The sequence below is a fragment of the Sebastes fasciatus genome, chromosome 1 (genome assembly GCF_043250625.1).
Source record: "Sebastes fasciatus isolate fSebFas1 chromosome 1, fSebFas1.pri, whole genome shotgun sequence".
NCBI classification, from domain to species: Eukaryota; Metazoa; Chordata; class Actinopteri; order Perciformes; family Sebastidae; genus Sebastes; species Sebastes fasciatus.
The window spans coordinates 21,402,458-21,429,856 of record NC_133795.1 but is presented as its reverse complement, the minus strand read 5'-3'; the positions used below and the strand labels follow the sequence as shown (position 1 = coordinate 21,429,856).

At 39.7% G+C, this 27,399-nt stretch overlaps 1 protein-coding gene across 1 annotated transcript; it reads right to left on the bottom strand.

The window, feature by feature from the left end:
* Nucleotides 1–254: 254 nt before the first annotated feature.
* uqcc1 (ubiquinol-cytochrome c reductase complex assembly factor 1) lies at nt 255–22,946 on the bottom strand. The gene is made up of 9 exons (XM_074636753.1): nt 22,723–22,946; nt 20,720–20,827; nt 17,225–17,332; nt 13,262–13,334; nt 11,578–11,635; nt 11,343–11,451; nt 5,439–5,516; nt 5,180–5,293; nt 255–1,288 (listed from the first exon to the last, which is right to left on the bottom strand). Exons 1-9 carry the CDS (start codon nt 22,804–22,806, stop codon nt 1,154–1,156), a joined length of 867 nt encoding a protein of 288 aa, XP_074492854.1. The 5' UTR covers nt 22,807–22,946; the 3' UTR covers nt 255–1,153.
* Nucleotides 22,947–27,399: the final 4,453 nt, after the last annotated feature.

The following is a 27,399-nucleotide window of genomic DNA, read 5'->3' as shown; positions in this document are numbered from 1 at the left end:
TATTGTGAAATTTGTTTAAAATGTGCACTAAATTTGGATGGAAACATACTTTCTTTTCAATAAGCCCATATAGCGTTGCAATGTACGGTTAGCGCTTCTGTCCCTATAACATTGAACATTTTATTGTGCTATTAACTTTTTTATTTCACTTGGAAAAAGGAAGTTAGCAAGCTAGGCTAACAAGCTTCAAAGCAAAGAAGCTTTTTGCTTCTTTGGCCATACAAAGTAGCACATGAACAAAACAAGTCTCAGTATTTCTTTATATCCAGATAACATTTTATTAATTCACTTTTTAAAAACAAACAAAAAAAAATCGTATTGTTTTTAACTCAGCGATGACTTCTTTGAGAGCTCCGCTTCCTGTTCGGGTCTGAGAGCGTTGTGGGACGAGAGAGCCAGACAAACAGAGAGACATACAGACTGTTGATGTTCAGCAGCAGAGGTGTGGAGCTACAGACTTCTGACAAAGACACGAGGTCCGTTAGCCCGCTGAAATCTTCGAGTTTGTTTCTGAGAACCATTATTTTCATGTCACCCAACTTCAGTGAAACTTTATTTAATACAGAGTGACGGAGCAGTGACAGAAGTCTTGGCTCACACCTCTGCAGGGGAAGAGTGTAAACATGGAGGAATACAAAATACTTTATAAATACAGCGTGGCATTCATGGAAAAAAACAAAACAAGAAAAATATAAATACAGAGTGTCTTGTTCTCTTCTTGTGTGTGTTTTTCCCTCACCAGCTCGAGAGGAAGCGGCAGAGGCTCTCAAAACCGACAGGACAACGATGAAGGATGATGATGCATGGCGTTTCTTGTTTTTGGACTGGCTGGTTCGCTGATTGACGAGTGTGAAAGATAATCCCTGACTATTTATCCTGCCTATACTGAACGTCCAGACACGGAGGAGGAAGGAGGAAGTTTTGGGTATACAAGAGGAGAGAAAAGGAAATAGAGGAGTGGATGGGAAAGCTACAGCAACAAATTTAAAATCCCTAATTATATGATAGAAAAGGGGAGAGGAGAGGAAAGAGAGATAGAGGAGAGAAAGTTACATGATTAGGGGAGAGGAAGAAAGACACAATGATGGGAAACAGAAAGTGGGGAAGAAGAGGACTTTGGAGAAGAGGAATCAGGAATCCGTCTCTTCGTTTATCACAGTCCGGTGTCGTTGTACGTGGGCGTGGCCACCTTCAGGATGCTCTGTGCGTTCTCCTCCACCACGGGGCGCCACTTCACCTCTCCCGTCAGCATCAGGTCCTCACCTTCCAGAGCATCAATGTACTGCATCTGCACAGAGCAGACCATCCACATTTACATGCAATGCTTCAGCTGAAGGTCACAGAGCAACAGCAGAGTGCACGTCAGTTCATCTGATACAAAGGAGGTCAAAGGTCACAGTGATTGTTTCGTTATTTATTGCATTGAACCTCAAAACTTTTATCGAAGTTTGTTTGCCAACACCGAGTATCAAAGTACTGACAGCTGCCATTGAATACTTCATCTTCACAAGCTTCTTTCACTGATCAGTGGGGGTGTAACGATTCATCTACTACATCGATGTATCGATTTATATTCCTACGATCCAACTACATCAATAGGTACTCAGGAAGTTGTCCTTCACGGGAGACGTTAATCGATATAAAATCGATTTGAAACGCAAAAATCGATTGTTTCGATATTAAGGATTTGCACCTTGTATTTACGGACGACAAACGTTACATGAAAGTGTTTTTTAGTACTTGTATTAGTAAAGAAATGTTAAACGTTGGTAGTGGTAAACACTGCACATACAGTTAAGTATGGAAACACTTTGGGTTTCACACATTGCAGGAAAAGCAGAGCTAGACATCATGGCCAAAGCTGCATGCTAACTCTGTCATGGACAGGAAACCTTATCGTATTGCGGTAACGTGCGGTCAAGCCAGCCGCCACTCTCATCTCTGGTCAAATCGACCGACGCTACGACTGTAGAGCACCCATATACTGACATTTCTGTTAAATGCAGTCAAACGGCCCCGATGGAGCTGACCATGGATGGATAAAGAGAACGGAGCTGACGGGAGAGCTGGCGACGGACTTACAAAATACATATATGGAAATACTGATACTGACTGATTGGTTTATGAAGATACCAGTAATTTGTGAGGGAAATGTCTTTATTCTTTGATTTTTGGGTTGCTGGAAAAAATGAAATAATTCCTGACAACGACTGATATATTTGACTTCATCTCTGACTACATACATGCTGATAATCAAACAGTTTTACTGTATTCATTTAGATATTTTCCAAAGTAAAAGTCCCTAGAAGTGTATGATTCAACTTTTCCCCATGGTCTAGTGTTAAAAAAGTGAACAAAAATCGCAATACTTGCAGAATCGGCACTCAAGTATAGGCGTATCGTCCCGGCCCTAATGTTTATTGTCATCAGCAACAGCAGGTTTATGTGTTTCAGTTGTGATGGCACTGTGACAATTAACCTGACAAACCTGTTTACTTTCCCTGGAAATGTAAATGTGTGTGTTACACTGAAGGAGTCAGGAGAGACTTTATAACCGACAGACAGGCATACACACACACACACACACACACACACACTTACACATCCAGTGGAGTGTGTCATTTGTTTGTTTTCTGACGCAAGACTCCAAACTGTCACGCACACACACAGCGGGGGACACTTTGTTGGCTGATTGAGTTGGACACTGCTTCCATGACCTTTGACACACCTGCATCTTTGTGTGTGTGTGTGTGTGTGTGTGTGTGTGTGTGTGTGTTAGTTATACAGCGGTGGCTTGTTCTCTCCACATGCTGCTTCAGAGCTCATGAGAGTAAGCAAAGTGAGAAAAGAAAAGATGCAGGTTTACTTTTAAATATTAAAAGTAAAGGGAGCAGCGAGGGGCCGATGTAAACAGTGTAACAGAACTCTGTAGAGAGGGTGAAAGGAAGTGAAGTTAAAAGGAGAGAGGAGGTCCTGGACTTGGCCCCGGCAGCAGATGGGGGGCCTGCAGGTGTTTCTGAAAGCAGGAGAGTGTTTTCAATCTCACGGAGGGAAAGAAAATATACAGAGAGGGGAGAAAGGAGGAGGTTAGCGGGGGAGGAAAAGTGCTCAGAGGGGGTGGGCGAGGCGGAAATGGGCAGAACAGAGAGTGTCGGGTTGTAGCACCGGGCAAATGCTGCGGATACTGACAGCTGACATTTGGTCTAATATTGACCAGGATTGGATTGAATTCATCGACGCAAGAGGAGACGTGGAGGAAGAAGTACTCATATCCTTAGTTAAATAAAATTGCCAATACAACAGTGTAAAAATAATCTATTACAAGTAAAAGTCCTGAATTCAAAATCCTACTATAAGTACAGAAGTATTATCAGCTAAATGTACTTCAAGTATCAAAAGCTAAAGTACTACTAAAGTACTAGTATAAATGCTCAAGTGATCAGTTTAAGTACTATATTTAGAATATTTTCACCACTTTGCTGCCAGACAGCCCTTTCTGATGGGGAACTGAAGCCGTTATCTGTGCTCCCTTCAAAGCCTCCAGACTCCTTTGACAAAAACAGTCATATTACCTCGCAGAACAAGACAGTTACTGGTCTACCGCTGTCTCGATCCGTTACCCCGGGTTCACATAGGCCACAAAAGCGCTGCGATTTTTGGAGAAGCGCTGCCCGTGTCCCTTCGGCGCCAATGTAAATCAATTGAGCTGTTCACACAGCACGCAACGCGCCACGGATGTCTGCGGCCGGCTCATGATCTACAGCAATTGTTTCGGCGTTTGGTCTACTTTCTCTGCATGCCGCGAGTGAATCTGGCAAGAAAACACACTGATAATCTGCTATAAACGATATAAATGATATATTAAATGTGATATAAATGATCTGATTCTGATGAGATGATAAAATATGCATCCCAGGACTGCTGTTTACTTCCCTCGCCTCTCTCCCTGCTGTTCTCCTGGAGTTTTGATTCCTCCGATTCCCTCCCAGTCCCTCCACCCAATCACATTTCAAAATCCATCCACTATATTTATTAGAAACAGCATAGTGTCACTGCTGTTTGTGATCATATGTTTTAAATTACGTACTTATTCCACCTGTCAGTTGTGTCTAAACAGAGAGCGAGAAACGAGCAGACACACGCAAATGTGCTTCTGATGTGAACAGCCAGGCTTCGGGTCGCGCAAAGATTAACGCGGCGTGGCGCTTAGCGGCCTATGTGAACCTGGGGTTAGTTTGTTTGTGTTATTGTGTGACTTTGGTGAATCCGAACTAACCCTTCAAAACAACAAAGTCACACAGTAAATGTCGCTACCTCTCCAATCTTCTGCACATTTCCGACAGCAATCGCCGTTTAAGATCCAGTGACTTCATTAGGCTCATCATTCCAAAAGTCCGTACTGTGTTTGGTCATAACTCTTCATTTTGCCGCTGCAAATGACTGGAACTCACTACAAAACACGCTCAAACTAACAGCTCTCACCTCCCTCAACATGTTCAAACAAAAGCTGCAACAAGTCATAGTTGACTGCTGTACTTGCTGACCAGCCCTCACTTCTCTCTCTCGCTTCCATTTTTACAAAGAACATCCAGTAATCCGCCTTTTTTTGTACATAGTGTTTATTAATTTACCTATGCTGTTTTTAGCCATTTTCTCATGTGTTTGTCATACTGTATTGTATCTGTGCTGTTTGTGTCACTTGTGTGGACTGTGCTACTGCCTCTTGGCCAGGTCATCATTGTAAATGAGAATTGGTTCTCAATTGATTTTACCTGGTTAAATAAAGGTCAAATAAAAAATAAAAATGAGGGCGTACCGACCCTCATTTACTGTTATACACTGACTATGGATAAGTATCTCATACAATCCACTTCAAAAAATCTGAACAAAATATCTGCATTATTCCTTTAAGTACAATACTTGAGTAACTGAGTAACTTAGTTACTTTCCACCACTGACCAAAAGGAGTGGAAGTATTGTGACAGTACAACACACCCAAACCAGATGTGCTCATCTTCCAGAGAGGCAGAAGAAGAATGTGATGAAGCAAACACAATGTGAAACAGCAGGAATAAAACAGATCATGTGTATTCGTATGCAACGTAGGAGGGCTTGACTCGCACACATGACTGTAGAATACAAATACAGTAATAGGAGAGTACACAGAAGCTGAACACACCTGTTTGCGTACGTATCCCACCATGAGCTCTAGCTGTATGGGGTCTTCACACGTACAATTGAACAGGTTTCTCCACAGAGCTGCTGCCAGCACACAGTCATCAGACAGGATTCCCTACAGACACAAACACACACGACCGTTATTGATCCTGCATTATAACGAGAGATTCAGTTTTTTAATATGAGCACAACTGGCTCCAGGTTAAAAAATCAGCTCTAAGAGGCTTCTGTGCGAGTGTGTCAAACAAACCATTTCTCACCTCATCATATCCAAATATTGCTGCATAAAACGTCTCCGTCATCGCTTTCATTCCTTCCTTCCTATGGGTGGCATCGATCTATGTGATAATGTAAAGAGACAGAAAAAGTGAAACACGTTAAACACTGAGTTGTTACTAGGGTTGTGTATTGGCAAGAATCTGGCGATACAATGCATATCATGATATAGGGGGAACGATTCAATATATTAATAGATCTTTTTTCAAATAAAATTTTAGGAAAACTGTCTTAGTATAAAGACACACCACCATATGCATAAAAACGGAGTAAAAAAAAGTGTGAAACGGCTACTATGGGGACTAACATCATCACACATGATTACAATTAGACTCATTGGATTCACAAGAGTCTCAGCTTTCCAGTCATAACCAATTTATGTAATTCTAAGACTGTTTAGGGACCCCAGTATCCAGAAATATTTAAATAAACCATTTTAGAATAGGCGAAAATAACACATTTGTACTGCGTTTTTCTTACCCCAAACTGCATGTGATTATCATAAAGTGGGCATGTCTGTAAAGGGGAGACTCGTGGGTACCGATAGAACCCATTTTCATCCACAAATCTTGAGGTCAGAGGTCAAGGGACCCCTTTGAAAATGGCTATGTCAGTTTTTCCTTGCCAAAATTTTGCGTAATGGTGGAGTGTTATTTGGCCTCTTTCGCGACATGCTCGCATGACATGGTTAATAATATTGATTCCTCAGGTTTTTCTAGTTTCATATGATGCCAGTAGCTTCACTGCTAGCTTTAAAACTGAGCCCACTACAACCTCCCAAACCCAACCTCCAAAAAGCTCCCGATGGTTATATAACTTTGCAATCAGTCCTTACATGCCACTAAACAAAGCTGTGCTTCACACAACCAAAGTAGAATCTGGTGAATCTCCTGTAACCGTCTGTTCAACAGCAGGAAGCCGTGAAACAAGGGATTGCGAAGTTGCTCTAGAGTTTGGTTGGTTTCAACTGGTTGCTGTCATTATGAACATGGAGAAAATGACCAATGTTTTTACTGCTCCTTACCACAATTAGCATGAAACCTAAGAGCAACTCCAATCACTGGTCCCGGTTGTGTGTGAGTTGTAAAAATACATGTGCTGCTGATGTAGAGCTGGATTAGGAACAGTGTGTGTAGGCTGTTCTCAGTTTGACACACACTCACACACAGGGAGACTGGGTTTTAGTAAAACTTGAAAAACAATCTTTCTGAAAACAGAAAAAGTTAGTCCACTAATGCAGACGTGATCCAAACCACAATTGTATTTACAAAGAAAGTCTGTGTTAAGCCCTTTGCTGAGTGCCAGTCAGGAAAGTCAGAGGTTAGGCTGTCTTTATTGTTATTAGTGAGTGCTGTCGTATTTTTGTAGGCCAACCAGGAAGTTAGCATCATCCTGGTTCCCTCGACAAAAAAAACAATGGGATTTTTCCATTAGGTTTTGGATTATTGCAGAAAATAAGCTCTGTAGCAAACACATTTATGATACTTATATGTTTTGTTCAGGAACATAATCTCAACAAATGAACACCACTTTCATGATTTTTGAAGGCGCAAGTAAAAAGCTAACGTTAGGCTATAAACAAACTACACCACGGTCGTCATCGGCGTGATGACGATTAGTAGTCTCATTTAGCCACTTGTAAGCAACCGCCTTTTTTAAGACATGTAAAAGCTTCCAAAGTCACGGGTGGGATATTTACTGGCGTATTAACCACGGACCTAATTACAGGCATCAAACTAAAAACTAGGGCTGTCAAAGTTAACGCGATAACGCAAATTTGTTTTAACGCCACTATTTTCCTTTACGCATTAACGCAACTTGCGATTGTTGGCTAAATAACGCTCCAAACTTGCGCTAAATTTTGGTGCGTGGCTATTTTCAAAGTCCCTTGACCTCAAGATATGTGAATGAAAATGGGTTCTATGAGTACCCATGAGTCTCCCCTTTACAGACATGCCCACTTTATGATAATCACATGCAGTTTGGGGCAAGTCATAGTCAAGTCAGCACACTGACAGCTGTTGTTTGTTGGGGTGCAGTTTGTCATGTTATGATTTGAGCATATTTCTATGCTAAATGCAGTACCTGTGAGGGTTTCTGGACAATATTCTGTATATACATCATTGTTTTGTGTTGTTAATTGATTTTCAATAATAAATATATACATACATTTTTTGCATAAAGCAGCATATTTGCCACTCCCATGTTGATAAGAGTATTAAATACTTGACAAATCTCCCTTTAAGGTACATTTTGAACACATAAAAAATTACCGGAAGTGCTAAAATGCTTACTCATTTCCGAGTTTTAGGACTCATTGCTGCAGCACTTTATTTTTCTTCTCTTTCCTTTCTATTTTTTTCCACTTTCATTTCCCATTTTTACTTTTCTCTCTTTTTAAATTATTTAAAAACATTTTTTATCTTCTTTTAATCTACATTTACTTTGATATTTTTTATGTAATTTCTCTTCTGTTTAGGGTTCTGTCTGGCTGTTTATCATATTCCATATGTTGACACGGGATCAATCGATGATTACTTCATTGTTTTCTGAAGATGGATCTGTGGTTGCGTTGGGCTCCAGTCAGGTGTTTAGATTAAATCAGAATAAATCAGATAGAAATTAGAGTTTGAGTTAAGGTTTGTGTTGGGGTCAAATTGATAAAGATATTTTGATTTTCAGTCACGTGTGCCGGCTTGTGCCAGCACATAGGGATATACGCAAGTGTATGTACACATGCTGACAAAAGTTCACATACGCAGCTGTGAAAACACACACACACGCCGCCCCCCCTCCTCTCCCCACGCTCCGCCCAATGCATGCATGCACACACACCAAGTGTGACCTCACACACCACACTGTAATTTCTCATCTCTGACCTCTTTCTGTCATACAAAGCAAAATGAGCAAAACTAAAGACCTCATATATATATATATATATATAAAGCCTGCTGAACCTTGGCTCCAGTTTAACCATCCTACTTGTTTAACGTCATGGATAATGTAGATTGGATTTTTCTAGTGTTTAGCTGCCACCAAGAATATTTTACATGTAAGTGACTTGGATTATGTGTTTTTCTATACAGGCGGAGGGAAACTTTACCTTTTGACCCCACAACCAAAGTGACTGATTTACCCCAAACTAGATTTATAGTTTCATCATTTCAACAGCCAACTGGAATCAATAAACTCCTCTATTTAGGTGTGAGTCACATAACTTGAGTCTGATACGGGTCACAACTGACATTCAAATTAAATCCTTTAGTTTTAATCATTTTGAATTGTTGTTACTTTTTGATTGTTATGAATGGATTCAATAACAATTTAAAAACTTCAGATTTGAATCCCCAACGTTAGTCCCAGGGCACGCCTGATCATATTGTTTTTAAATATTATAAAATTCAATTCATTTAAAAAAGGTATGAATTAATTTTAACTAATTTCTTTACACACATTAACACATTAAAGCAACTGGCAATATCAAACTTCCGGAGGATGTAGTGGGCTCAGTTTTATAGCTAGAAAGACGATACTGGCATCATATGAAAATAGAAGACCTAAAGAATCCATTGGTACCAACCATGTCATACTAGCTTGTTGGAAAGGTTAAATAACGCTCCAAACTTGCACTGAATTTTGGCGAGGAAAAACTGGCATGACCAAATTTTGTAAAGGGGTCCCTTGACCTCTGACCTCAAGATATGTGAATGAAAATGGGTTCTATGTGTACCCACGAGTCTCCCCTTTACAGACATGCCCACTTTATGATAATGAAATGCAGTTTGGGGAAGTCATAGTCAAGTCAGCACACTGACACACTGACAGCTGTTGTTGCCTGTTGGGCTGCAGTTTGCCATGTTATGATTTGAGCATATTTGTTATGCTAAATGCAGTACCTGTGAGGGTTTCTGGACAATATTTTTCCTCGTTTTGTGTTATTAATTGATTTTCAATAATAAATATATACATACATTTGCATAAAGCAGCATATTTGCCCACTCCCATGTTGATAAGAGTATTAGATACTTGACAAATCTCCCTTTAAGGTACATTTTGAACAGATAACAATATGTGCGATTAATTAGCAATTAATTATGAACAATCATGCAATTAATCGCACTATAACTATATTCATTGTGAATCTGTTAAAAGAAATGGTAATGGTTGGCAGGACATCGAAATTTACTGCACACTGGACTGAAGGGGAGGGGGGGGGGGATTCTGGACACATAAAGTTGTTTTGTAACGCGTACATTTTTTCCTTGATAATGTGACATTGCAAACAACAAATTCATGTTGAAATGGGCAGGACAAGAGCTAGTTAACGTTGAATGTTAATTATAATAGAGAGGGAATTATGACCTGATTAACTTCCTAACAAAAAATCAGTATGCAAACAGTAATAAAGGAGTGGATGTTAATGTACATGGGAGTTATTGGTTTACTTTTGTATTTTACTGTGGTGTCGTATTGGTATCAAGAATCGTGGAATTTCACTGGTATTGGTATCAACTACTAAATTTCTGTTATCGTGACATTCCCACTTTGTTGCAATTCTTTAATAATCAAATTAGAATAAGTCAAACACAAATACACAAGTAACTGTAGTATGTTTCCCCTTATGAACTTTGCAAGTTAATTCCAGTATAATTTGAGCATGAGAAAGTCTTTCTGAAAGCTACATGCGAGCAAAGCCAAGATTTAAGTCTGTGATGTCAATGAGCGACACTTCCTGGAGCTGCTCCACCGAGAAAGAATAGAGGAACAACTTTGTGGACACGGTGACCGCAGCCAGGCTCGCTCTCCGGGGATTTGGCTTCACTTTCTGGTCGAGGACTGTTGGCACAATTATGCTGATGTAAAACTTTAAATAAACAAAAACCTGCATCCTATGTAGCATGCAATGGCACGAATAAAACTTAATGCTCTGTTGCATCAGCCCAAAGCGGAAATGTTTCTAAAATAATGAATATTTATTTAACAGAATGACATTCAGTTGTTGTCAAGCAGAGCGCTGGCTTGGTATTACTTAACAGGAAACGGAGCACTACGACCAATCAGGCTTTTGGAACTGAAATGCTGAAAATAACCAGTCACACTCATGTTGAACAGATGCTTTTGTGTTTGATTTATTATATTAACCCTCTGAGACCAACAATAGACCCGAGTTGTTTTGTCTTTTTTTAAATAAATTGTGAGAGTGTATAAGGGCTTAGAACATTATGATAGAAGTACGTATATGATGTCTCTTAAGTTGTTGCAGCAAATTTTTGGGTTGATACCATTGGTTACACAGATTTGGTGCTAAATTAAACCATTTTATACAACTCGAGAATTGATAAAAATGATCAATAATCCCTCCAAAATACCACATTAAGACACCAATACACTGAGGGACATCATAGAAAAAGCCATGCTGTGATTTGGTATAAAAAAAACTTTTGACATTTTGAGATTTCTACAAGAATCGCATTTTTTTGGCAATTGTATGGCGAGCACTTCTGAGCACACATGTTTTGTTTCAGACTCTAAAATTGACTGAACAAGGAAACTCATTCACTTTTTTTTGCCATCATGTTGTCTCTGCAGACACTGGGTCATACTTTCCACCACCAATTATGAATGGCGTTTCTATGAGGCTGCATATAGTGGAATTATTGTCACATGATATTACTGGCATACAGACAGATTAAGGGTGCTATGTTTAGGAAACACCGACCCTGTGGGTTATCCTCGGCATGCTGTGCATCAGGCTATACGTGTAATGTAATGTAATGCATGTACAATATGTATTTATAGTGGAAATGCTGTTATATGATCTTGTGGGTTTAATCCTGCTGAATGACCGGATGATTACGATGAAGCTCACACACACATACACAACTTACCCCCATGATTTTGCTCCTCTGCTCTACATCCTCCCACATGGAGTGGACAATGTAACGGCACATGTACTTTCCTTCTCTGCCCTCCTGACGCATTCGCACCAAACACATCCTGACAGAGGAAACAATGATATAAGACGAGGAAACAAATAGTGAAAGAGAGACGTAAGATCAGCCATTATATATGTGTGTATATATACAGAATATGTGTGTGTGTGTGTTTGTTTGTGTAACTTACCACACATGCAGCTGTGCTACCAAGAACCAGGAGTTGAGTGTGTCTGGGAGGGAGCACTCTGAAACAAACGAGCGATAACCAGCGTTACAACTTTCATATGTGTATATTGTACATCTTTTCTGGTAAAACACACATTCATAGTAATTTAGAGCTGCACTTACGAACTATGAGTATATTAATTGATTAATAGACAGAAAATTAATCTGTAACTATTTTGATAATCAAATCGTTTTTTATCATTTTTCAAACATAACTGCCAAACAATCCATTACTCCAGCTTCTGATATAGGTTGAGGTTTTGGACTGTTGGCCAGATAAAGCAAGCAATCTTCCTTGGGCTGTGGGAAGTTATCCCATAAATAGATTTTTTCTCTATTTTTTTACATTTTATAGACAAATGATCAATCAATTAATCAAAAAAGAAAGAGCTAACCAGTTGTTTTATTTGTAAAAACAGGTTTTTCTACTCTCAGCTACTCTATTCTACAGTTTTACATTGTACAATTTAAATTTCTCAGCAGTCATTATTTTATATTTTTTTTGTAATAGCTGTAAAATGTCTTTAAAATGCATATTGTACCAACAATATTATCTGGTTCCAGCTTCTCAAATGTGATGATTTGACGTTGCCCGATAGTTAGTTGACTGAATGTTTTGGGGTTTTGCACATTTGGTCGGACCAAAGAAGACATTTGAAGATATCACCTTCGGCTCTCGGAAGTTGTGATGGGCATTGTTTTTTTGTTTTTTTTACCATTTTCTGACATTCAATAGACAAAACGATTAATCAAGACAATAATCGACAGATCAATCCATAATGAAAATAGTCATTAGTTGCAGCCCTACTCTCCTTCAGCTGTAGTTATGGATTACATATAAAGTATTAAAGCTTCTCATACATACGTGAGCTGGCCTTTGCCATAGTAGCAGCTTTAGAAAGCAGTATGATAATTCAGCAGGCTCCAAGTCAGTGTGAGTAATGTTAGTGAGCAAGTGTGTGTTTGTCTCTGTGTGCCAGCTAGTAAAGTGTCAAATAAATGTGTCAGGCAGGTGGTGACAGTGTCCCTGAACTCCAACCAACGACTACAACAACAACGCCTAATGTTCAGTGTTTGGATCAGGACTCGTACTGAACCCTGTGTGTGTGTGTGTGTGTACGTGTGTGTGTGTGTGTGTGCCATTTTAAATAAATGATTTTCCAGCTTTTCTCAGCATGTATATTTGGTATTATCAAAAAAGGTTTTTCTCTCCTACATTCAAACAACATTCATCATATTTTCAAAGATGTTATGTACTGGATGCAAATCCACTCTGCTGAGAGTGAATCACTTACATCAGTACTGAAGATGGCTGCTTTGAGTGCTTTATAACTGGGCTTTCTCCAGCTAATTTAGGGACCTGTTTAATGCTTCCAAAAGTAAAGAGAAGTGTGGTGTGGGAATAGATGCTCCAAAGGTGTTTAACATCAGGAAACAAATAAAACACCAACAAGTTTGGGGCTGATCTGAGACATGGTAATCTTTCTATAGTAGATGTGAACATACTGGGAGTGTTAGTAGTTATTCATTGTCGGTCTCAAAGCAAACCACTTCTCCGTTTAATGATTTGACAAATGTGTGCACATTTCACTGTGTGTGTTGTTAACTGGTTTATCTGTTTCGGGTTGGAGATGGTCCACACTTACTGTCAAAGAACTCGTCGTAATTAATTCTCTCTACACAGCATGTGTACATGCGCAAGGCAGCAATCTTGATTTTCTGTGAAGACAAAATGGGAAAAAAATTAAATCAGTAACATCATAAACATCTTTAATAGATATACTGCAGCTATTGTAGCATATTATTTGTACACTGACATTTTTGTGTACAAAATTAATAAGTAATTGTATATATACACAGCAGGTAGACCTGTAATGTTAAAATATTTCACTTTACTGTAAAAGCTGCTAGAGATTTAAAAAAGTATCATATTCTGTTTATATACTAATAGGGATGCACTGATTGCAAAATTCTGGGCGGACACCAATGTTTAAAATAACAATTTGGCCGATACCGATGTTTTTGCTGTTATTTATTCCCCAGGGAAACAATGACCTCTTCATTATAAAAAATAACTGAGCTGTTTTAAAGTCATTCATTATTTCATTACACTGTCTTTGAATGAGCACAAATTCAATCATACTAATTTATGAAACAACCTTTAATATAACCTTCTTTCACATGCAAAAAATCTTGTTTTACTGCTTCATATCCTCAAGGCAATTAAGGGAACTTTATTTGTAAAGCACCTTTCAAACACATAGATGATTCAAAGTGCTTTACAAAGCAAAGAAATGGAAAACACATTTAATATTTATACATCCATAATGCTTTTAGCTGTGGTATCTTAATGGGCTGCCATAAACACACATTTAACTGTAACAACTGTATGGAGAAAGCAAGAATACAGAAGGCAACACAAACCTCTGAGCAGAAACAGGACACTAAGTGCTCTACTGAACCTTGCCAAGCCGGCATGTAGCCCGAAACTTTGCTGGATGGCACAACAACACACATTCCTCTGCACATACGCCACCTCTAACTGTTTGGACGAAATCTCCAACAGAACCAACCCTGGCCGTGGCTGTATAATGTTTATGCTTTACTGATGTGTGCAGTCTGGGAAAACATACTCACTACAAGGGTGTGATGCAATGGATGTAACCAGAAAACAGAAGAATATTAACAGCACCTTTATGATTTAATCGCCATCTTGCCAACAGCCCAGGCAATTTCCTTGATTGTTGTACGTGTTAACAATCAGTAGTTGGTTAATTGTTAATAAATGACGCAACATAAAGTGCATGTTTTTCCATAATAACAATGCTTTTAAACTACTACTGCAGCTCACAATCCCCACAAAATACAAGTAAATAAAAGGTATTTGAGCAATAAATGAATTGCATGTAATTTAACCTAACAAATAATGCCCTTATTTAAAACTGCAGTGCTCAGTTTAAAACTAACTGCATTATCTATACATTGTGCTACGTTTGTCTGTGTATTTTTGGTGATTTGAGCATATTGGATAATTCAATAAATATGCCCAGTTTTTCCAAGCAATGAGCTTCCAATTTTCCTCGTGATAGTCTAATTTTTTTAATGCCAGAATCGATATATTTGCTTCATTTGAGTCTATGTGGAGGTAGAAGGAAGTTACCGCTTTTATTGTTGTAGTCTGAGTAACGTGACGTCCTATCCGTTCCGTATCCATCAAAAACCAAAACAAACGCAGTGAGCCGAAACGAGAAAGTCGAAAATGCTGGAGGGCCTGCGTGGATACGACCTGCACCCTCACATATTAAATCCAAAGAGGTAAACACTACACATCCAGTAAAGTATGGAAACACTTTGGGTTTCACACATTGAAGGAAAAGCAGAGCTAGACATCACAGCTAAAGCTGCATGCCAACTCTGTCATGGACAGGAAACGTATCGTAACGTGCGGTCAAGCCAGCCGTCACTCTCATCTCTTTGGTCAAATCGGCCGACACTACAACTGTAGAGCACCAATATACTGATATTTATGTTAAATGCATTCAAACGACCCCGATGGAGCTGACCATGGATGTATAAAGAGAATGGAGCTGATGGGAGAGCTAGTGATGGACTTGGCGAAGTTAGCGGAAGTACACACGTGTGACTATGTCTGGTTTTCAAAATAACAATTTTATTATATAAATAATAATTAATAAAGGGAACTGTACATACAAAATACATAATAAATAAATAAATAAGACTGATTGGATTAACTTTTTTTTTTTTAAATCATACACTTATGAGGACTTTTACTTTGGAACATATCTAAATTAATACAGTGAAAATGTTTGATTTTCAGCATGTATGTAGTCAGAGATGTCCTGAAATCAAATATATCTGTCATTGTCAGACATTATTGATTAAATTTTTTCCAACCAACCAAAAAATTAAAAATTAAAGAAATTTCCCTCACAAATTAGTGGTATTATCATTTTAATTTATAAGGGAGATGTTTTATACTTCTTGTGAATACAATCCAATCAGTCTTATTTCCATATATGTATTTTGTTTATACAGTTCTCTTTGTTAACACCTTTGTCGACCTATCAGTAAACTAAGAGGGGAGGGGGTAAAGTATGAGTGATATGTGTATGTGTAATATGTGACTTTTTGAAACAGTGACAGCCGTATGATATATACCGTATATATAATCAGTGAACAGCAACAGTGATGGGGTGTGTTGGGGTCTGTACATAAGTGTTCACATGCTTTGAAGAATATTCCTGGCTGGCAGCCCATAATTAAAGCTCCCTGCTGGGAGGTCGGAGCTCTTCATTCCTCCTCTGACCACCACACACACTGGAGTCATATAACTGTCCTCTTAACACAGACAAACCCGAGTAACAGCAGTGCGCTGTACAGGTACAAACAGCTAACATTAGCCATTTGCTGTGGGAATAAGTAGGAATTCATTAAAGACGGTGATTATTGCAGCTTACTGATCTCTGTGTTGTGCTCACATGTTTTTTACTCAACCAACAGGTTAAATAAGGGTAAAGGTGTTCTTGTAGTTAAACATTTCCACACTTCACTCAGCACAGTACAGTCTCACAAGTCCGTAGTCTTAGCTTTATGATACGATGAGAAGCTTTAAAAGTAGGGTCAAATGCATCCACTTCAATGAAAATGAAGTTTCGGCATAGATAGAACAGTACCAGATAGCTGCTGGTTAGCGTTAGCTACCTGGCAAGAGCTCAGATCAGTGTGCAGAGTCCTGTTTCAGTCTGGCCATCTCTGCGATGCAACCGATAAATTCACTACGAGAGCAGCCAGCCACCTGAAGTCACGACAGTGACGTAAACTGTGGAAGGTGTTCATATACTGTAACTATTCACATCACAGTTTACGGGACTGTGCTGACTCACTCAGCAGCAGATGTAGCCAGCCATCATTAATGTTACTTTTAGACTAAAAGTTACCCTTCTGTGCACGTCGTAATAACTTGATTTTTACCATGTTGACAGTTTACTAGGGATAGGACGATACACCTATCTCCTGATTCGATACTATCACGATACTTGGGTGCCGATTCGATATGTATTGCAATTTTTAAGTGTTGCGATTCTACAAGTATTGCAATTCAATATTACGATTTATTTAGATTTTTGTTAACTTTTTTAACATTAGACCATGGGAAAAAGTGCATAGGTGAATCAATTTTAATTCCGACCCTTACAGTTTACACACCATGCAAAACAAATGATTGAATTGATCCAATTTATCACCCTACTTCAAACCTTACTATATAACGTAAACTGTTTTGTTGGCTCTATAAATTAGGGGGATAGATTAAAAAGGCTGCTGGTCATTGCTAATTCATAACTTTGAGATTACTTTTTCTTCTGTGACTCCTCAAGCTCAAATCTTACGGACCTACCTAACTCTCTCCTCCACATCTTTCATCCATCCATCCCCCTCTCTGTTTTTATTTTTTTACTAAAAAGTTCACATTTTCCCTTTGCTTCCTCATTCTTTTTATCCCACAATCACCTCTGTCTAATTGTACAACCTCGTTCCCTACCTTTGTCTCTCCATCCATGTTAACCTCCCACCTCCCCACCATCACTCACCCATTTGTTGTATTTGAGCGGTCCAGTGAAGCCCATGGCCTCAATGAGCTTTGTGAAGGCCCCGACTTCTTCCTCTGAGTGCTGGGGCGTCTCCTTCACATTGCAGAGCTGACAGAACGAGAAATGGAGAAGCAGTGAGGGGAGGATGAAAAGCGGGGTGAAAGAGGAGGGGACAGTGAAGTTAAGAGGGAAAAACGGAGAGCGAAAGGAAGACAGAAGAAAGGAGGAGGAGGGAAGGAGGGGAAGATGGGGATGAAGACGGAAGGATGAGATGAAAGGAGGAGGAGAGGGAAAGAAAAGAGTAAGGGGGAAGGGAAACAATATAAGACAACATAAGAAGAAACTACTCCTTAAACAGCTCTTGATACTCCCTGTGTATACCGTATACTGTATGACCCTCATTAAATCAACAGCACATACACTTTCCCTGACACACACAACCTACATTATGACGACACACACCTGGGGAACATGGCATTTACTGGGTGATTGCAGCTGTTGAGTAAATGAATACACCGACCTATTCTAAGCTGCATGTTGTCTTCATGCTGACAGTTGTGCAGTAATATAAATATCAGATACTGATAATCTGTTGTGGTTCTGTTTGGCTGCAGCGCCGACAAACCGTAGCCATGTCTTGTTCTAAACCAGGGGTCTCAAACTCGCGGCCCGCGGGCCAATTGCGGCCCGCAAGACGATATTTTGTGGCCCCCACCTTGATATGAAAGTTTAATGTTAGTGCGGCCCGCGAGTTTTATGTGAATGGCACTTTGCCGCGTTGTGTGTGGAAGGTCCCTTTGTTGCGCGAGCCCGAGCTGAACGAACCTACCAATCACAGTGGGGTATATGGCTCCCGGCGGCGGGCAATCGGCCGGGCTTGATGCAAGCAGAGAAACATTTCACAACAACTATGGCGGCGCCCGTGTAACATCGCATAAGCTTGATTAAAGCTTGATTTATACTTCTGCGTTGAATCGACGCCGTAGCCTGACGTGCACCTCTCCAGAAATGTAACTACACGTCGCGGCGACGCAGACCGCAACAGCTGTGATTGGTCCAGTCTCTCAGCGATGCTGAGCGGCCAGGACCCCGGACAACCACAGAAAGTTCAACTTCTCTCTGCCTCGATCTTTTCAATGTTTGTTCACACAAATCGGCTCAGATCTTTTTTCTCTTTTCGGCGTTCCAGTAATGTCAGTAAAAGTTCTGTGGTTCAACAGTTATTAGCTCCAACTCCGCTCAGTTTCTGCTTGTAGTACAAGAAGAAGAAGAAGAAGGAAACTCATAGAGACGCCGCCGCCAACTAGCGGTTTGGTGGTGTAATTGCAGAGCAACACAAACACAGCAGGCACAACTTTATTGCGGAGTGACACCAAGTGGAATGAATATATATCTTGTCACACAGCCCCAATCATGTCTTTTTCAAAGCCTGCAGTGAAGAGAAAGGTTGGTGACGAGCACAGACAATTTCAGGAAAAGTGGGAGACGCAATAGAGGCCATGTTCAGAAGAACCGTTCATGTTCAGAAGAACCCATTCAAGTTAAAGAACTGTTAATAATGACATTTGAGAAGATTGTTTTTTTTTTAACAAAGCTTTTTTTGTGGAATACCTGATGCGGCCCAGCCTCACCCAGACTCTGCCTCCAGCGGCCCCCAGGTAAATTGAGTTTGAGACCACTGTTCTAAACAGATAGCTCAAATGTTGTTTCAAATGTTTTTATTGTGAAGCATCATTTTTCCACGATAGCAAAAGATAATATCGCCGTGCTTCTTTGCCATATAAACACATACACAAACATAATGTTTAGAGACACAAGAAGTACACTCTTCAAAAATAAATAAATACATAAAAAAGAAAACATATACTGAATAATAAAATACAAAAATAAAGACAATAATAAAAACAATAATAATAATGATAAATGAAAAGCAGTAATAATAATCATGACCACAATAATACTGAAAATATTACTATGACTTGTATAACTTTACCTACAATATGTTCTAGCCAATATAGCAAACACACAGAACACTAGGGGCCCTATTTAAACGATCTATAGCGCATCGTCTAAAGTGCATTTAGGGGGTGTGTAACTCCACTTTTGCCATTTAAACGGCGCATAATTTGGGCGCAAAGTAAGGTGCAAGGGGAAAAGGGGTTGTGTTTAGTCTCTTAATTAATCACAGGTGTGTTTTGGGCGTAACAGGAATCAAACCAATCAGAGTGTCATCTCCCATTCCCTTTAAAAGCCAGTGTGCACCTGCTGTGGAAACGGATCTGCTCGTGCACGAAATGAAAGTGTGCCAGCGGATGTTTGTGGTCCTTGGCCTCCACCGTCTCCCAATCCTCTGTCCCATCAACAACTCCATTTGACTGCATATGAGCAAATGCACCAATAACCATATTATAATATGATAATGAGCACTGTTCTAAATATGATAATCATGTATTGATAAATAACAAAAACTGTATTACTTTCCGATGCAAAACACAGGGGGCTCGGGCCGGCGGAGCTGCTTTACGCACGGGCTGGCGGCCGGGCAGTGCCGGAAAGGCGGTGCGTAACGCGGATCCATCTGCCTCAAAACGCCGCCGTTTAGGGAGAAAGGGCCCGCAAAGTTTGAAGTAGCCTACGTCTACACTGGCACACACAGAGGGATGATGAGAGGAGATGCCACAGAGGCGTGTGTGCACCCTGATCTCTCTGGTATGGCAGTCACGCCAGTGACCGGAGGAGCGCTAAGAGTGTGCTGCAGATTGAGCAATACAGAATGCCTGAGAGACGATCAAGGGCTGAGCACCGCTTCGCTTGCTGTGTGTGTTTGAGAGAGATAGAGTGAAGAGAAGATGGAAGGTAATAAAACTTGCACACTAAGATACTAATGGTAGCCTATAAGCAATGCTAAAACAAGACTCCTCTTAGACCACGGTCCCCGCTGGCGTTTCATCAAATATTATACCACACACCGGATTCGTGAGGCGCATTCCTAACCAGGGGGACTGGAGCGGACATTGGGGACGTATTGATTTCAGCGGCATTTAAATCCCGATTTAGTTATTGAAAAATGTGATTACCGATTTCACATGGCTCTTGTATACAAAGTTCAACCTTATAGATTAAACTGTGATCTATTTTGACTGTTTTCTGAGTGTTTTCTTACTTTAAGAATAGTCATATTGTCTTTAAACTGTGTTTTTAAATGGCAGGGAAATTAGTTGTTTGGAACATTCCTAATTTGAACATCCTTGAACCTGAAAGTCAGCACTTTAAACTCATACTAAATTTTTCATGTCATGCCCATCTACTGGGAGGCGAGCCTAAGAAATGAAAAACAACATACACCCAAATGACTGAAGAGATAAGTCTGTTAAGCTAACTTGTTATTTGGAGAGTAAATGTATTACATATTACATTCAAGTGTCTCTCCAGCCGCTACAGACAACTCCTACATCTGTATTTTTAAAATCTTTTTCTCCGTGTGTGTCATGTTACCTGTGTGGTGATGTGCATTGTCCGACATGGTGTTAAACAGGGAGAGGAGACTCTGGCCAGTTGGCAAGCTACTAAAGCTCTGGCAAAACAGGCTTCTTGTAATAACACCTGAATGGAGACAGAGAGAGAACATACAAGAGGAGACAAGGAGACAATGAGATATACAGTAGGACATGAAAAGATATTGACAAAACAAACAAGCACACATTTGTAGGTTCTAATGTTGTCCTGATACAAATAAGAAATCTGTTTCACACAGTACCAACCTGGTATCAGATTTAAAAGGTAGTAATACATTGTTGGAGGGAAGATCCGAACATATATATAGTATGTTTCTATGATTTGATATGATTCTATATACCTGCTTCAGTGTTAAGTAAGATTTAAAGGTAGGACTGTCAAAGTTAACGCAATAATAATGTGTTCACGCAAATTTGTTTAAAAGCCACTAGTTTCTTTAATGTATTAACGCAACTTCCGATTCTTAGTTAGGTTGTAGCGGGGTCAGTTTTAAAGCCAGAGTGAAGACACTGGCATCATATGAAACTAGAAAAACCTAATGAATCCATTAGTACCAAGTTCCAATAATGTCATACTAGCTTGTGGCAAAGGAGGTTAAATAACGCTCCAAACTTGCACTTAATATTATGACTTTACTCTGTAAATCTCAGATGTTTTTTCCCTCAATGTGGCCCTAATACTCCATCGTACATTTGCAATTTGGCCCTCACTGCATTAGACTTATATACTATATACTTAGACTATAAACTGTGTTACCTTCATCACAACGCTCAAATGTTTTGCGGCTCCAAACGGATTTTCTTTTTTTTTCTTTTGCCTAAAGCGGCTCTTTTGATAGTAAAGGTTGCTGACCCCTGAGCTACACCAACCAGATAGCAACCCTCACAGGTAACTAGGTCAGTTCATCTATTTAAACTAATAACTTGAGAATTGGTGGTGTTGTGGTTCGAGGATAAATCCCAAACACACACATACGACATATAAAAAACGCTCTGAATATCGTCTTCTGTGATTGTAATGTTTAAATGTAAGTATCCTTGTTTCTTGTCTTTGTCCTTTTTGTGATGTTGCAAATAGAGCTGCTGTGATGCAAAACAAATTTCAGACTTGTCTGAATAAAGTATTATCGTATCAAAGACTAGTGAGTCTTTTTCCAATCCTGAGTCTTTCTCAAAAGTTTGCTGCTCCAAAGTGTATTAATTTATATAACTGGAATCTGTTGTTTTAGCCTCTAAACAAAGACAAAGGAAAGGGCTTAATATAGTATGTATTGCTGTCAACTTTACTAAACTATAGGAGCCCATCAAGCTAGGGTTTGAGTAACACAAAGTCAGTGGACTTCATGTTTCCATCAAAGACTAGTGAGTCTTTTTCCAATCCTGAGTCTTTCTCAAAAGTTTGCTGCTCCAAAGTGTATTCATTTATATAACTGGAATCTGTTCTTTTAGCCTCTAAACAAAGACAAAGGAAAGGGCTTAATATAGTATACATACTATATTAAGCCCTCTTCTTTCTCTTCCATCCCCATATTAAACTATGTGAGCCCATCAAGCTGGGGTTTGAGTAAAACTAGGTGAGTGGACTTCATGTTTCCATCAAAGACTAGTGAGTCTTGGCAGTAAGGTTAGATAACGGTGAACCTGAACGGTGAAGTTTCACCTCCACACCAACCAGCTGACAACCCTCACAGGTAACTATGGTAACTCCCTAGGTAACTAAGGTAACTCCCTAGGTAACCAGGTTAGTTCATCTACTTCAACTAACAACTCTTAGTGGTGTTGTGGTTTGAGGATAAATCCCAAACACACACACATATATATATATATATATATACGATATATAAAACCCATATAATACCTCTCATGTTATCATGTGTATTTACAGCACGTGTTAGTGCTCTTTAAAGGACGTAATGTGGCGTGTTAGTTAGTTAGTTAGCTAACACATCCTCTTAGCCGGCTAGGCTAACGTTAGCTTGTTACCTTTCCGTAGGCGGCTCTGGACGCTGTCACGTTAATCACGTTAAACACGTTTCTGACGGCGGACTGCAGCGGCCGCCGATACATGACTCTTCACCGGGATCACAATATTACAGCTAAGAAGCGAAGCGGGCTGCCACCAGACTGCGGCTCCCTCCGGTGAAGCCTGCAGAGTTTGGTAACGATAGTCAGTCCTGGTAGTGATGTGGACGTCACGAACGAGTCGGTTCAAAGAGCCGGCTCTTTTAAGTGAATGATAAGAGCCGGCTCCCGTCCGAGAGACGCTTTTTTTTCTTTTTCTTTAATTAATTCAAGGCAGAATTATAGGACGATCGTCTCCGCACAATGGGCACTCCATGCACTGGTGGTACGTGTCCACAGCCTCCGTGCTTTCCACGCTCCCCATTCATTGTCTATGTAAGCAGCCGTACAATGCGTTCTGGTAGCGTGGCGTCGCGTGGCGTCGCGATTCGAGAAACGGAGCGTCATGACGCCCTCTCCTCATTTGCATAAAGTTGAGGTCTAGTCTACTTTATGTAAATCACGGGGCGTCCGACGCGACTCGCCGCCTCTGGAAACCCCCGAGAATCTTTTAAAATAAACATTGTCGATCCAAAATGAAGACAGATTTATCAACCGCTTGTCTTATTTCTCGCCTCAAATGTTTTCAGAAACACATTTCGGTGAACTATTTTCGTGAAATAAGAGAAGAAAGTTTCCGAACGAGCCGCCATATTGTTTCCTGTTTGAAAGCTGGGAGCAGTAGCCAACGGCGGGAAAGCGTTCGTCCAATCAGGTGGGGACAGCCTGTGTCTCTGGTGGCAGCCCGCCAAGCGTCCAATGTTGGGAAGCGTTGCGTCCCCTCGCGATAAAAAACACCCCTGGGGAGACGTACCATGAGTGTGACTGAATGTTGTGTTAATGACGTCCGTGCGACCAATCAGTTGATGACATACAAGGATCACACCATCAAGCAGGGAGGGGCGAGGATGCGCGGCGCGCTGACGGTCTACAGGTACAGAGCAGGAGGGAGAGGACGAGAGAAAGAGAGAGAAGAGTGTGATGCGCGAATAGCAGACAAGATGAGTGACAGTCGGAAACAAAGCAGAATGTAATATTATGGCATTCTGGAGATTATAAGGTTTAGTATAACTATATTGAATAATTTAAGTGATACATGTGCACACATACTAATCATAGGTCAAAACGGCGCTAAATTTGGCTGAATTATAAAAAGGCAGAAGTGGTAAAATGAAGAACCGTTTGGGAGCCAAAAGAGCCGGCTCTTCTTGGTGAGCTGAGCCAAATGATCTGGATCACTAAAAAGAGCCATAATTCCCATCACTATGTCCTGTCCCCACCTCCTCCTCAGCAATGTCAACGGAATTTGTCCGGCACCGAATCCTGTCCGATCAGAAAAAAAGGATCGGCGAAGAAAAGGTCCGCTTGGACACAGAGTGGTTATTAATCTTGGGGATTTAAAAAATGTTTTTTATTTCTATTTTTGTCATGTAGATCCAACATATTTTTTTACCAAGAATGTATTTATTATTTTAAGTTTTATATATGGAATGTATTATAATGATGAATACAATTTTGAGTTATAGCTTGGGTAGCCTATTTCCATTTTATGCTACTTTATAGGTCAACTCAACTGCATTTTGGAGGCAAATATTGTACTTTTTTCTCCACTTCATTAGTTACTTTGCAGATTTATATTATTAATTCAAAATATAAGGGGATTTAAAAATGTGTTTTATTTTTATTTATGTAATGTAGATCCAAAATATTTTACCAAGGATTTCAAAGTATTTATTTAATTAGTACATCATATATACCACTTTATAGACTGCACAAATGTACATATTACATTTATTTATTGACAGACTGTATACACTATGTTCACCCATTCACTCTGTATCTTTTATATCTCTATTATTGTTTTTATAATTTTTGTATACCTTTATACCTCTCCTATGCTACTTTATAGGTCAACTCAACTGCATTTTGGAGGCAAATATTGTACTTGTTTCTCCACTTCATTAGTTACTTTGCAGATTTATATTATTAATTCAAAATATAAATCAACTAGGCCTAATAAATGGTGATATATTATTACAGATTAAGCTACCCAGCAGTGTATAAACTAATTAAAATGAGCTCCACCTTTACCAGCTGTAACATTAAAGTGATAAACATATTAATGCATGAATAACTATAACCCAATCACATAAAATATATTACTCTGAAATGCATAAATGCATAATAAGTACTTTTACTTTCGGTACTTTAAGTATAATTTGATGCTAGTACTTTTGTACTTTTACTTAAGTAAAGTTTTGAATGCAGGACTTTTACTTGTAACACAGCATTTCTACACTGTGTTATTGCTCATTTTACTTAAATGTACAGAGAAGGATCTCACGGCATGTGGTGGTGAGGTTGCAGATTGCAACCAACTGAAACTTCTCCCATGTGTATGAGGAGAACTATGGTGGCCGACGCGAAAACGTGAAAACGCGACTGGCCCTCTCTAGAGCCAGTGTTTGGTTTGTCCGTTCTGGGCTACTGTAGAAACATGGCGGCCGGCTCCTTGAAGAGGACTGCAATGTCATGACTTTTTTATTTTGTTATTGAAAGGATTTTTACTGTTGCCCAATCATAAAAAGACAAAACATAAACCAATTGACAAACTGCAATGGAAAATAACACCACACAATTCACATTCACCTTCCTTATCACTTAGTAAAGTTACTATACATAACAAGTTAATAACAATTGCCTACATGGAGCAACAAGTGGACTCCATTTGAAACATTTAAGTCCAATAATCAGCTCTGGTTTGGTCTCTACCAATTCCTGATAAAAAATATATTGGTGTTTAGCTACTTGTTGCTCAACTTTCTTTTCTTGTCGCTAACATTTTCTGTCTGCCATTTGGTGCTGGGCACGTGTTGGTTTATCAGAGCTTTTTCATTGAAAACAGCTGCCTGTATAGGTTGAAACATGGCTCAGACTCCATATGGTACATGTTTTGGCCATTAAACCAAATTATTGGACTAAGTTAGTGGCTAAAAGACCTCAGACCTGCAGAGTTGGCTGATAATTCTCTGTGCATCCATCAGTACAAATAAGCCCTTTCACATCAATACAGCAATATTGATGTTGCAGTTGTCTCAAAGGGGTCACAAAGGGACACCCAGTTCTGCAGCGACTCCAGGGCCACAGAGTAAGCAGGGTCATGCATGGCTGCCTCCACAGATTGTTCAAAGTCATCCAGCTATTCAGCTGCTTCCTGCTGAAGCCCTCAGACAGTCACAGTATGTCATGTATTTCTGCATGAATGATTTGAGAAGATAATGTGTTAGTCCCATCGTTTGCCATCATGTAGGGGTTAGGTTAAGGGTTGGGTAAGGCATTTGGTAATGATGATTAAGGTTAGGGTTAGGGGCTAGGGAATGCATTATGCCAATGATGTGTGTGTGTGTAAATCTTTAATAATATTACGACATGCTTAGAGAATGGGAACTCATGGCACACTGTCCATATACTGTTCAGGAAGACAGAAAGAACACAAACTGTTGATATTACACTTACTGACATTCAGAGAACAGTTGACATACAGTATTCACATTTACTGTAATTCGCTTAGTTTCCTTCATTTTTTCAAATTATGTCAAAATGAACTTTCCTGGCAGGCATGAAAGAAGTGCAGGCCGGAGTAAATGTTCCTGTTATTATTTTGTGTTTTTCTAATTTATCCTCTGTAGCCCTTTGATTCCTGAGTCACAGCCTGTGGACACAATCAATCACTCCTGATTAATGGATGATGATTGATGAAGAAATGGTGTGTGTGTGTGTGTATGTGTGTGTGTGTGTGTGTGTGTGTGTGTGTGTGTGTGTGTGTGAGTGAGCGAGAGAGAGAGAGAGAGAGAGAAGTACAGTGAAAGCAAAAGGGCAAATCTGTGAGAGAAACAAAATGAAGGGCGTGAAAGGGAAAACTAAAAGGTCAAGTGGAGTTTTCTGGACCAGCAGTCTGGTTGAGACCTGAACGTTAGTGAGGAAATGAAATCAGTGGCTTCAGATTGATGCTGAATGTGAACAGTTACAATAATACTTCAGCGGTGAGTTATGAGACGCGGCTGAGTGGGGTAACGTCAGGTCTAGCCACTGCTATTTCCTCTGCAGTCGCTCAGATGCTGTACTCCCTGCAGTGACCTCACCTGACAACACGCACACACACACAGATACCATTTCCCATCTATGACCTTGATCTAGCATTGAATAACCCTGCCAGGAATCTAACAAAAGTCCCAGCAGTCTGCCTCTGCTCCAGACTTAAAATGTGCCAACTTGATTCAATTTCATCTGTTTGACAGTTATGTGTTGCAGGTCATTCGTAGGAAAACGCATGAAAAATACGTTGTTGAAAGTCGGGCTGAGCATTACGAAAAAAAAGGGAAATTTGTGTCAATGTACACAAATCAAATGGATTAAATTTTGTGACTATTTCACGAACTGCCGTGAGACCACCCTCAGCGAAAATGTTTCAACAAGAGAGAAATCGCTATTTTGAAAAACCATGCTATATTTAGCTTTCAGAATATTTGAGGCTTTTGTGGTGTTGAAGTCAATTCAATTAAATTTGTAAGTCGCTATTGTTTGATTTTTTTTTTTAAA